General features: G+C 40.4%; 1 protein-coding gene across 1 annotated transcript in view; it reads right to left on the bottom strand.

The window, feature by feature from the left end:
- Window positions 1-13,773, bottom strand: part of LOC109567078 (ATP-binding cassette sub-family C member 4-like) — a 383,334-nt gene that overhangs the window by 290,193 nt on the left and 79,368 nt on the right. Inside the window, exons 2-3 of the mRNA XM_070800391.1 lie at window positions 11,669-11,779; window positions 10,460-10,580 (exon numbers count right to left, since the gene is read on the bottom strand). Coding sequence (XP_070656492.1) covers window positions 10,460-10,580; window positions 11,669-11,779 — 232 coding nt within the window. The remainder of the gene's footprint in view (window positions 1-10,459; window positions 10,581-11,668; window positions 11,780-13,773) is intronic.

Below are 13,773 nucleotides of genomic sequence, written 5' to 3'. Positions count from 1 at the left end.
TCATAAGAGACTACTATCAGCAATTATATGCCAATAAAATGGACAACGTGGAAGAAATGGACAAATTCTTAGAAAAGTACAACTTTCCAAAACTCGACCAGGAAGAAATAGAAAATCTTAACAGACCCATCACAAGCACGGAAATTGAAACTGTAATCAAAAATCTTGCAGCAAACAAAAGCCCAGGTCCAGACGGCTTCACAGCTGAATTCTACCAAAAATTTAGAGAAGAGCTAACACCTATCCTACTCAAACTCTTCCAGAAAATTGCAGAGGAAGGTAAACTTCCAAACGCATTCTATGAGGCCACCATCACCCTAATACCAAAACCTGACAAAGATCCCACAAAAAAAGAAAATTACAGGCCAATATCACTGATGAACATAGATGCAAAAATCCTTAACAAAATTCTAGCAATCAGAATCCAACAACACATTAAAAAGATCATACACCATGACCAAGTGGGCTTTATCCCAGGGATACAAGGATTCTTCAATATCCGCAAATCAATCAATGTAATACACCACATTAACAAATTGAAAAATAAAAACCATATGATTATCTCAATAGATGCAGAGAAAGCCTTTGACAAAATTCAACGCCCATTTATGATAAAAACTCTCCAGAAAGTAGGAATAGAAGGAACATACCTCAACATAATAAAAGCTATATATGACAAACCCACAGCAAACATTATCCTCAATGGTGAAAAATTGAAAGCATTTCCTCTAAAGTCAGGAACAAGACAAGGGTGCCCACTTTCACCATTACTATTCAACATAGTTTTGGAAGTTTTGGCCACAGCAATCAGAGCAGAAAAAGAAATAAAAGGAATCCAAATTGGAAAAGAAGAAGTAAAACTCTCACTATTTGCAGATGACATGATTCTCTACATAGAAAACCCTAAAGACTCCACCAGAAAATTACTAGAACTAATCAATGAATATAGTAAAGTTGCAGGATATAAAATCAACACACAGAAATCCCTTGCATTCCTATACACTAATAATGAGAAAACAGAAAGAGAAATTAAGGAAACAATTCCATTCACCATTGCAACAGAAAGAATAAAATACTTAGGAATATATCTACCTAAAGAAACTAAAGACCTGTATATAGAAAACTATAAAACACTGGTGAAAGAAATCAAAGAGGACTCTAATAGATGGAGAAATATACCATGTTCATGGATTGGAAGAATCAATATAGTGAAAACGAGTATACTACCCAAAGCAATTTATAGATTCAATGCAATCCCTATCAAGCTACCAACAGTATTCTTCACAGAGCTAGAACAAATAATTTCACAATTTGTATGGAAATACAAAAAACCTCGAATAGCCAAAGTGATCTTGAGAAAGAAGAATGGAACTGGAGGAATCAACCTACCTGACTTCAGGCTCTACTACAAAGCCACAGTTATCAAGACAGTATGGTACTGGCACAAAGACAGAAATATAGATCAATGGAACAAAATAGAAAGCCCAGAGATAAATCCACGCACATATGGACACCTTATCTTTGACAAAGGAGGCAAGAATATACAATGGATTAAAGACAATCACTTTAACAAGTGGTGCTGGGAAAACTTGTCAACCACTTGTAAAAGAATGAAACTAGAACACTTTCTAACACCATACACAAAAATAAACTCAAAATTGGTTAAAGATCTAAACATAAGACCAGAACTATAAAACTCCTAGAGGAGAACATAGGCAAAACACTCTCTGACATACATCACAGCAGGATCCTCTATGACCCACCTCCCAGAATATCGGAAATAAAAGCAAAAATAAACAAATGGGACCTAATTAACCTTAAAAGCTTCTGCACATCAAAGGAAACTATCAGCAAGGTGAAAAGACAGCCTTCAGAATGGGAGAAAATAATAGCAAATGAAGCAACTGACAAACAACTAATCTCAAAAATATACAAGCAACTCCTACAGCTCAACTCCAGAAAAATAAATGACCCAATCAAAAAATGGGCCAAAGAACTAAATAGACATTTCTCCAAAGAAGACATACAGAGGGCTAACAAACACATGAAAAGATGCTCAACATCACTCATTATCAGAGAAATGCAAATCAAGACCACTATGAGGTACCATTTCACACCAGTCAGAATGGCTGCGATCCAAAAGTCTACAAATAATAAATGCTGGAGAGGGTGTGGAGAAAAGGGAACCCTCTTACACTGTTGGTGGGAATGCAAACTAGTACAGCCACTATGGAGAACAGTGTGGAGATTCCTTAAAAAACTGGAAATAGAACTGCCTTATGATCCAGCAATCCCACTGCTGGGCATACACACTGAGGAAACCAGAAGGGAAAGAGACACATGTACCCCAGTGTTCATCACAGCACTGTTTATAATAGCCAGGACATGGAAGCAACCTAGATGTCCATCAGCAGATGAATGGATAAGAAAGCTTTGGTACATATACACAATGGAGTATTAGCCATTAAAAAGAATTCATTTGAATCAGTTCTAATGAGGTGGATGAAACTGGAACCTATTATACAGAGTGAAGTAAGCCAGAAGGAAAAACACCAATACAGTATACTAACGCATATATATGGAATTTAGAAAGATGATAACAATAACCCTGTGTACGAGACAGCAAAAGAGACACTGATGTATGGAACAGTCTTATGGACTCTGTGGGAGAGGGAGAGGGTGGGAAGATTTGGGAGAATGGCATTGAAACATGTAAAATATCATGTATGAAACGAGATGCCAGTCCAGGTTCAATGCACGATACTGGATGCTTGGGGCTAGTGCACTGGGACGACCCAGAGGGATGGTATGGGGAGGGAGGAGGGAGGAGGGTTCAGGATGGGGAGCACATGTATACCTGTGATGGATTCATTTTGATATTTGGCAAAACGAATACAATTATGTAAAGTTTAAAAATAAAATAAAATTTAAAAAAATAAAAATAAAATAAAATTTGGTAAACACTTTTAAAAAATAAAATAAAAATAACTGGACTATATGATGATCTTTTACTTTTATCTAACTTGTTTCACTTTTTCTATTTCATATTAAGTGCTCCAATTTTATTTAGTTTGTATTTTCCAATTTCTCCATCTCTTCTTTTGTTTTTGATGTTCTTCCTCAAGCCTTTATCAAGTGCAGTAGGAAAGCTTTTGTATAAATAAATAATATATATAATATATATATTTTAGAAAACATGAGCTTTTACCTAGATAAAAATTTTATGATATTTTGATTCTACTTGTTTGACTTAGTATGGATAGAATGCTAGATTCCTACTTTTAAAAAAATAAATACCTGAAAAGCAACAAAGGTTTACTGTATAGCATAGGGAGTTATAACCAATATCTTATAATAACCTATAATAGAAAATAATTTAAAAAATAATATATGCATATATGTATAATTGGAGTCTTCCCTTGTGGCCCAGAATCTGCCTGAAATGTGGGAGACCTGGGTTCGATCCCTGCATTGGGAAGATCCTCTGGAGAAGGGAATGGTAACCCACTCCAGTATTTTTGCCCAGAGAATTCCATGGACAGAAGAGCCTGGCAGGTTACAGTCCATGGGGTCACAATGAGTTGGACAGGACTGAGTGACTAATACTACTATATATAATTGAATCACCTTACTGTACATCTGAAACATTATAAGTCAACTACACTACGACAAAGGACATATATTAAGAAAAAAAAGTAAAAAAGAGACTTCACTGGTGGTCCAGTGGTTAAGAGTCCACACTTTCAATGCAGGGAATATGGGTCTGATCCCTGGTCAGGGAACAAAGATTCCACATGTCACTTGGCTTGGCAAAAATAACAAAGAAGGGGGAAAAAAATGCTTTAAGTTAAAAAAATAAGAATTTCCCCTGACATTCCTATGCATACTATAGCTCGGGGTAACCAAAGAGTTAACAATGACAAAGTGGCTCTTTATTTTAGCTAATAAATGAAAAAGGTAAAAATGAGAATTAGAACGTCAACATTTTGTAATTCCTAATGAGTTAATGAAACTTGAGTAATGATTATGAATAGTTCCTAACATCTCACACACACAAAAAGAGAAGACTTTATCTACTTTATAAGGGAGGTGCACAACCCTACAAGCCTACCTCCTATATAAAGGAGGGGCAGAGAAATCCTGAATGAGTCAGATCAGCTTCTAACCACTAACTTAAGGTGCCAGAAAGTGAAAGTGTTAGTCGCTCAATCGTGTTCAACTCTGTGACCCCCATGGACTGTAGGCTGTCAGAGGAACATGTTAAATGACACAGCGAGAGAAGCAGTCAGCCAAATCCAGACTGTGGGAATCTCTCCAGGACAAACAACTTGGTTTCTTCCATTTAAAAAATAATAATAAGACTGTTCTATATATCTGTGTCTCTTTTGCTGTCTCGCATACAGGGTTGTCATTATGCGACACAGCAAAAGAGACACAGATGTATAGAACAGTCTTTTGGACTCTATGGGGGGTGGGGGGGAGATGATTTGGGAGAATGGCATTAAAACATGTATAATATCATATAAGAAACGAATCGCCCGTCCAGGTTTGATGCAGGATACAGGAAACTTGGGGCTGGTGCACTGGGATGACCCAGAGGGATGGTATGGGGAGGGAGGTGGGAGGGGGGTTCAGGATGGGGAACACGTGTACACCCATGGCAGATGCATGCTGATGTATGGCAAAACCAATACAATATTATAAAGTAAAAAATAATAATAATAAAATAAATAAATAACCAAAGAGGAATAACTTTAAAAAATAATAATAAGTAAAATAAATAGCTGAGAGGAAAGAGACAGGAGGTAGAGGGGAATAGAAAGTAACCCATGCAACCTCTGTCAACCAAATGCACCTTTTTTGATTCTGCTTCAGACTACAAGGCAGGGGGAAATAGGACAAATGTGTGCAATGGCTCAATATTGATGATATTAAAGTTAATGTTTATGACCAACTTAGATAGCATATTGAAAAGCAGAGACATTACTTTGCCAACAAAGGTCCATATAGTCAAGGCTATGGTTTTTCCAGTGGTCATGTATGGATGTGAGAGTTGGACTGTGAAGAAAGCTGAGCACCAAATAATTGATGCTTTTGAACTGTGGTGTTGAAGAAGACTCTTGAGAGTCCCTTGGACTGCAAGGAGATCCAACCAGTCCATTCTAAAGGAGATCAGCCCTGGGTGCTCTTTGGAAGGAATGTTGCTAAAGCTGAAACTCCAGTATTTTGGCCACCTCATGCGAAGAGTTGACTCATTGGAAAAGACTCTGATGCTGGGAGGGATTGGGGGCAGGAGGAAAAGGGGACGACAGAGGATGAGATGGCTGGATGGCATCACTGATTCAATGGATGTGAGTTTGAGTGAACTCTGGAAGATGGTGATGGACCGGGAGGCCTGGCATGCTGCAATTCATGGGGTTGCAAAGAGTCGGACACGACTGAGTGACTGAACTGAACTGAACCGAAAGTTAATGTTCAGGCATAATAATGGGAATAGAGTTATATAAAGGGACAATTCTACATCTTTTAAAGATACAGACTAAAATATTTACAGAATAAAAATGATGCGATATCTAGGTACTGCTTCAAAATAATTTGGGGAAGTGAGAGTAGGGGTTCAGATGATTCAAGACTGCTCGTGAGTTGGGAACTATTGAAGCTGACTTAGGATGACATAGAGGCTTATTTTCCCCCTACCCTCTGAGTTCTTAACTAACACTCCCTGTAATAAGAGACAGAATAACAAGAGAAAAAGAAACAGAAGTTTATTAATATGCAGACCTCCTATATACCTGGGAGATACTCAGGTATCTCCTGGCTCAATTCACTACCTTAAATACCATCTTGAGCTCAAGACAAACAAAAAAGTGAGGTAGTACTTATAAGAGATTAATAGGAAAAGCAACACCATGGGACTGGGTGTGTCATGCATAATTAAGGCTTCTGGAAGACTTTTCCACTGACAGGATTCTTATGTGATTTAGAGCCATCTTTCTGGTACAAAGAGAGAGACACTCTTACAAATGGAGATTTCCTTTATCAATGTAAATGTCCCTCACAGAAGGTTAGTTTATACTCTGTCTTCAGATCTTCTCCTGTGTCTAGTCTCAAAAAAAAAAAAAAAAATCAGCTCAAAACAATCCAAAGATGCATGTTCTGGGGTGACATATTCTGCTGCCCTATAATCCTATACTGTTTTTGTATTTTTGAAATATTCTTGAAAACCTATGTGGCACACCTGAAAATAATACAATGTTGTAAGTCAATTATACTTAATTTATTTTAATTTTTAATGCTATAATAAAAACTTACACATGCTTTTAAAAAGAAAACGAAAGTGGATTGAAAAGATAACCTTCATTTATTGAAGGAGGAAACAGAACAAGCTCCATCTTGAGAGAAAGACTCCATCTTGGGCTGGACTGTGAACTTTGAGCTTCATGCCCAGTATCTATGGAAACAACATACTAATGGAAAACCAGACACCACCTCCCCCCCACCCCAGAGGAAGGAGCCTCAGGATTTGTACCTAGACTCTCCAGTCACCTAAAAGAATGTGCTAATTATCTCTGTAACAGAACAAAGTCATAAACCCCATTATGTTTATCAGGATATGACCACAGGCCTATTGATAAATGTCCACTGTTTAAATATCTAGGCTTATGACACATGAGCCTAGATATGGCACAAACACAAGTGACTGTGACGGAGCACAAGCATGGCCCAGAGGAGCTAACCGACATCCGAGGCCAAGGGCAGCACTGGGAGGAGCTACCCCACATCCAAGGAGCAGTGGCTGCACGGGTGCAGGAGGGCCTAGAGGAGCTACTCCACGTTCAAGGTCAGGAGGGGCAATGGTGAGGAGATACCCCTCCTTCAAGGTAAGGAGCAACGGCTGTGCTTTGCTGGAGCAGCCATGAAGAGATACCCCATGCGCAAGGTAAGAGAAACCCAAGTAAGATGTTAGGTGTTGCAAGAGGGTATCAGAGGGTAGACACACTGAATCCATAATCTCAGAAAACTACTCAATCTAATCACACCAGGACCACAGCCTTGTCTAACTCAATGAAACTAAGCCATGCCCTGTGGGGCCACCCAAGACAGGAAGGCCATGGTGGAGAGGTCTGACAGAATGTGGTCCACTGGAGAAGGGAATGGCAAACCACTTCAGTATTGTTGCCTTGAGAACCCCATGAACAGTATGAAAAGGCAAAATGATAGGATACTGAAAGAGGAACTCCCCAGGTCAGTAGGTGCCCAATATGCTACTGGAGATGAGTAGAGAAATAACTCCAGAAAGAATGAAGGGATGGGGCCAAAGCAAAAACAGTACCCAGTTGTGGATGTGACTGGTGATAGAAGAAAGGTCCGATGCTGTAAAGAGCAATATTGCCTAGGAACCTGGAATGTTAGGTCCATGAATCAAGGCAAATTGGAAGTGGTCAAGAGTGAATGTCAACACTCTAGGAATCAGCAAAGTAAAATGGACTGGAATGGGTGAATTTAACTCAGATGACCATTATATCTACTACTGAGGGAAGGAATCCCTTAGAAGAAATGGAGTAGCCATCATGGTCAACAAAAGAGTCTGAAATGCAGTACTTGGATGCAATCTCAAAAATGACAGAATGATCTCTGTTCGTTTCCAAGGCAAACCATTCAATATCACAGTAATCCAAGTCTATGCCCCAACCAGTAACACTGCAGAAGCTGAAGTTGAACGGTTCTATGATGACCTACAAGACCTTTTAGAACTAACACCCAAAAAAAGATGTCCCTTTCATTATAGGGGACTGGAATGCAAAAGTAGGAAGTCAAGAAACACCTGGAGTAACCAGCAAATTTGGCCTTGGAATATGGAATGAAGCAGGGCAAATGCTCATAGAGTTTTGCCAAGAGAACGCACTGGCCACAGCAAACACCTTCTTCCAACAACACAAGAGAAGACTCTATACATAGACATCACCAGATGGTCAACACCGAAATCAGATTGATTATACTCTTTGCAGCCAAAGATGGAGAAGCACTATACAGTCAGCAAAAACAAGACCAGGAGCTGACTGTGGCTCAGATCATGAACTCCTTATTGCCAGATTCAGACTGAAATGGATTTGTTTAATGACCTCAATCAAATCCCTTACGATTATACAGTGGAGGTGAGAAATAGATTTAAGGGACTAGATCTGATAGATAGAGTGCCTGACAAACTATGGACTGAGGTTCGTGACATTGTACAGGAGACAGGGATCAAGACCATCCCCATGGAAAAGAAATGCAAAAAAGCAAAATGGCTGCCTGGGGAGGCCTTACAAATAGCTGTGAAAAGAAGAGAAGTGAAAAACAAAGGAGAAAAGGAAAGATATACCCATTTGACTGCAGAGTTCCAAAGAATAGCAAGGAGAGATAAGAAAGCCTTCCTCAGTGATCAGTGCAAAGAAATAGAAGAAAACAACAGAATGGGAAAGACTAGAGATCTCTTCAAGAAAATTAGAGATACCAAGGGAACATTTCATGCAAAGATAGGCTCGATAAAGGACAAAAATAGTATGGACCTAACAGAAGCAGAAGATATTAAGAAGAGGTGGCAAGAATACACAGAAGAATTGTACAAAAAAGATCTTCACGATCAAGATAATCACGATGGTGTGATCACTGACCTAGAGCCAGACATCCTGGAATGTGAAGCCAAGTGGGCCTTAGAAAGCATCACTTCGAACAAAGCTAGTGGAGGTGATGGAATTTCAGTTTAGCTATTTCAAATCCTGAAAGATGATGCTGTGAAAGTACTGCACTCAATATGCCAGCAAATTTGGAAAACTCAGCAGTGGCCACAGGACTGGAAAAGGTCAGTTTTCATTCAAATCCCAAAGAAAGGCAATGCCAAAGAATGCTCAAACTACTGCACAATTGTACTCATCTCACACGCTAGTAAAGTAATGCTCAAAATTCTCCAAGTCAGGCTTCAGCAATACATGAACCGTGAAATTCCTGATGTTCAAGCTGGTTTTAGAAAAGGCAGAGGAACCATAGAAAAATTGCCAACATCTGCTGGATCATTGAAAAAGCAAGAGAGTTCCAGAAAAACATCTGTTTCTGCTTTATTGACTATGCCAAAGTCTTTGACTGTGTGGATCACAATAAACTGTGGAAAATTCTGAAAGAAATGGGAATACCAGACCCCCTGACCTGCCTCTTGAAAAACCTGTCTGCAGGTCAGGAAGCAACAGTTAGAACTGGACACAGAACAGACTGGTTCCAAATAGGAAAAGGTATACATCAAGGCTGTATATTGTCACCCTGCTTTTTTAACTTATATGCAAAGTGCATAATGAGAAACGCTGGGCTGGAAGAAGCACAAGCTGGAATCAAGATTGCCGGGAGAAATATCAATTACCTCAGATATGCAGATAACACCACCCTTATGGCAGAAATTGAAGAAGAACTAAAGAGCCTCTTGATGAAAGTGAAAGAGGAGAGTGAAAATGTTGGCTTAAAGCTAAACATTCAGAAAACTAAGATCATGGCATCTGGTCCCATCACTTCATGGGAAATAGGTGGGGAAACAGTGGAAACAGTGTCAGACTTTATTTTGGCGGGCTCCAAAATCACTGCAGATGGTGACTCCAGCCATGAAATTGAAAGAAAGTTTACTCCTTGGAAGGAAAGTTATGACCAACCTAGAAAGCATATTGAAAAGCAGAGACATTACTTTGCCAACAAAGATCCGTCTAGTCAAGGCTATAGTTTTTCCAGTAGTCATGTACGGATGTGAGATTTGGACTATAAAGAAAGCTGAGCACTGAAGAATTGATGCTTTTGAACTCTGGTAGTGGAGAAGACTCTTGAGGGTCCCTTGGACTGCAAGGAGATATAACCAGTTCCTCCTAAAAGGTATCAGTCCTGGGTGTTCACTGGAAGGACTGATGTTGAAGCTGAAACTCCAATACTTTGGCCACCTGATGCAAAGAGTGGACTCATTTGAAAAGACCCTGATGCTGGGAAAGATTGAAGGCAGGAAGAGAAGGGGACGACAGAGGATGAGATGGTTGGGTGGCATTACCAACTCAATGGACATGAGTTTGGGTAAACTCCAGGAGTTGGTGATGGACAGGGAGGCCTGGCATGCTGCAGTTGATGGGGTCACAAAGAGTATGACACAACTGAGCGACTGAACTGAACTGAACAATATCCTAACTTGGAATAAAATGTCTTTTCTTTTCAGTCCTTCATTCCAGGATACTACATTTTAATCAGTTAAAAGGAAAAGAGTAACCACCAGAGGTCCAGTCCTTTAATTATCTTTGTATTCTAAAGATAAATACAGCCATTGAGCTACATCATGTTTCCTAGACATTTTATCCTCTGATCTTAAACCTCTGGCCTCTTTCCCTACCAGTTGCATCCATCTCAGTACTGATCTGCATGTATACAGTAATGCACTGTATATAAAAGCTTTTACCTCAAAAAGCTTAAAAATTGCAAAAGGCAAATAGGATTTCCAGTAACACTTTATGATTGCTTTCATTAAAGAAGGCTCCCGTGCATCTTTCTCAGCTCTCTTAACTTCTTGATCCCAGTACCTGTGATAAGAAACAAAGCACAGTAAAGAACAGCATGTCCACAAAGGGAAAACAGGGGAGGGGCGGAGTGGAAGATGAGCCTTCACTACAAGGCGCCCTGTGGCTACCCTATAGATGCTGGCTAACTGCCCATAGGGCTTCTGTAAGCAAAGATAAACGGTGCAGACCCTGAAGCACCAGGTGTGTTTCCCTTCAACAAGCCTTGAAGAGAAAAGTCCTAGTCTCAGGAAATGAGTTCCTGCCAAACTTTGCTGGATTCACAGCACCATGAACAGCTCAAGAGGGCAGACACCTTCCTCCTGCTGCAGGGAAAAAAAAAAAAAGCTGATCCTGACTACATGTTGGAAACTGTTTTTCTGACTTGCTTTTTGTTGCTTTTGTTATTACAGTCATAGGTAATGGCCTGCCTCAGAGGACCCTGCCACTCTGCCTGACTGTAAACTAAAGTGCCTTTGTTCAATTTGTAGATAATCTGACCTCCCACCTGTGAATAGAAGAGATTAACACTCCCCTTCCAAAGGCTGGCCATTCCCTTGGAGGTGTATTATAGGACTGAAAATCTTTTCACTTAACTTCCCCATTGTCTCTCCCTCTCTATTCTGCATTTTGACTTTAGTTCCCCATTGCTTCCTTCTCTCTGACTCTACAAAAGAACCTGGCATCCAGACCTCCACAAGATGGTTACTCTGGGTCACCAGTCTGCCACCTTCTGGGTCAGCCAGCTTTCTGAATAAAGTCATATTCCTTGCCTCAATACCTTGTCTCTCAGATTCATTGGTCTGTCATGCGGTGAGCAGAGTGAGCTTGGACTCAGTAACACTCCAGGGACCCCACCTCCCAGGACAGAGCTCAGCCTCCAAGGCCTCGACTGTGGGCTCCCTCCACTTGCACAGATGCACAGGGAATACAGATTCCCTGAACCTCCTAAGTGGGCTAAGACCAGGGTTAGCCTGAGATAGGTGAGCATGTGAAGTCAGGGGAGGAGGCTCAGAAGAACCCAGAGGAAGGCAAAGCCCCCCACATACACACCTTTAGCCCCATGTGGAAATTCTCACTCTCCTCCCCTTCTCCCTGCTGCCTGTGCTTACCCTTGCAGTTCTTCTCCAACGTGCTGGGAGCGATCTTCTGGAAGCACCGAGTACATGTCATCTTCTTCTAATCTCCGTTTGTGACCAATTTTAAACAAGGGATTTATCCACCTGTTAAAAATTAAGAGAAAAGAAGACAGATGTAAATTCAAACTACACATCTTGTCGCAGAGAAGAAGCCAATTCTGACTCCATGTTGAAAACTGTTTCTTTGACTTGCTTTTATTAGTAAAATCATACACAACAGCCTCCTAAAAGAACCCTTGCCCTTCTGCTTCACTGTAAACTACAGTGCCTTTGTTCAGCTCATTGAGACAGAGTTTGTCCCTCCCTACCTGTGAGTAGAAGAGCTTGACACACCCACTTCAAAGGCTGGTCATTCCCTTGGAGATGTTTTGAAAGACTGAAGACCCTTTTACTTTACTGCCTCTCCCTCTCTATTTTGCCTTTGACTTTAGCTACTGATTGTTTTTCTCTCTGTGATCTATAAAAGAATATGGTATCCAGACCCCAATAAGATGGTTATTTTGAGGCATTAGCGTGACATTGTACAGGGATCAAGACCATCCCCAAGAAAGAAACGCAAAAAAGCCAAATGGCTGTCTAAGGAGGCCTTACAAATAGCTGTGAAAAGAAGAGAAGTGAAAAGCAAAGGAAGAAAGGAAAGATATACCCATTTCAATGCAGAGTTCCAAAAAATAGCAAGGAGAGACAAGAAAGCCTTCCTCAGGGATCAATACAAAGAAATAGAGGAAAATAATAGAATGGGAAAGACTAGAGATCTCTTCAAGAAAATTAGAGATACCAAGGGAACATTTCATGCAAAGATGGGCTCAATAAAGGACAGAAATGGTATGGACCTAACAGAAGCAGAAGATATTAAGAAGAGGTGGCAAGAATATACAGAAGAACTATTAAAAACTTATATTTTTTTCTTTTAATATCTGTGACTTTGTTTTGTTTTGTTTTTCTTCTTTTCTTTAATATTCTATTTTTTAAAATCCAACCTTTACTCTAGATTTTTAATCTTTGCTTTTTGGTATGTTATCAATTTTGTACTTTTAAGAACACAATCTTCAGTCCCCATTTTTACTTGGGAGCGAGATTATTGGCTTGACTACTCACTCCCCCTTTGGACTCTCCTTTTTCTCCACCAGGTCGCCTCTGTCTCCTCATTCCCCCTTCTCTTCTCTACCCAACTCTGTGAATCACCAGTGTGTTCCGGACGGTGGAGAACACTTAGGGAACTGATCACTAGCTGGATAGGTCTCTCTCTTTTTGATTCTCCCTTTTTATCCTCCTGGCCACCTCTGTCGCCTTTCTCCCTCTTCTCTTCCCTGTATAACTCCGTGAACATCTCCAAGCGGTCCAGACTGTGGAGTACACATAAGGAAGTGATTACTGGCTAGCCTGCTCTCTCCTTTATTGATTCCACCGCATCTCATTCGGGTCACCTCTAACTCCCTCCTCCCTCTTCTCTTCTCCATGTAACTCTGTGAACCCCTCTGGGTGTCCCCCACTGTGGAGAAACTTTTCATCTTTAACCTAGATGTTTTATCAACAGTGCTGTATAGAGGGAGAAGTCTTGAGACTACTGTAAAAATAACACTGAAAACCAGAAGCAGGAGGCTTAAGTCCAAATCCTGAGAACATCAGAGAACTTCTGACTCCAGGGAACATTAATCGATAGGAGCTCATCAAAAGCCTCCATACCTATACTGAAACTAAGCACCACCCAAGTGCCAACAAGTTCCAGAGCAAGACATACCATGCAAATTCTCCAGCAACACAGGAACACAGCCCTGAGCTTCAATATACAGGCTGCACAAAGTTACTCCAAACAACTGACATCTCATAACTCATTACTGGACACTTCATTGCACTCCAGAGAGAAGAAATTCAGCTCCACCCACCAGAACACCGACACAAGCTTCCCTAACCAAGAAACCTTGACAAGCCACCTGTACAACCCCATCCACAGTGAGGAAACTCCATAATAAAGAGAACTCCACAAACTGCCAGAATACAGAAAGGCCACCCCAAACTCAGCAATATAAACAAGATGAAAAGACAGAGGAATACCCAGCAGGTAAAGGAAAAGGATA

This window comes from Bos indicus, chromosome 12 (genome assembly GCF_029378745.1).
Source record: "Bos indicus isolate NIAB-ARS_2022 breed Sahiwal x Tharparkar chromosome 12, NIAB-ARS_B.indTharparkar_mat_pri_1.0, whole genome shotgun sequence".
NCBI classification, from domain to species: Eukaryota; Metazoa; Chordata; class Mammalia; order Artiodactyla; family Bovidae; genus Bos; species Bos indicus.
This window is presented reverse-complemented; position numbering and strand designations above follow the sequence as displayed.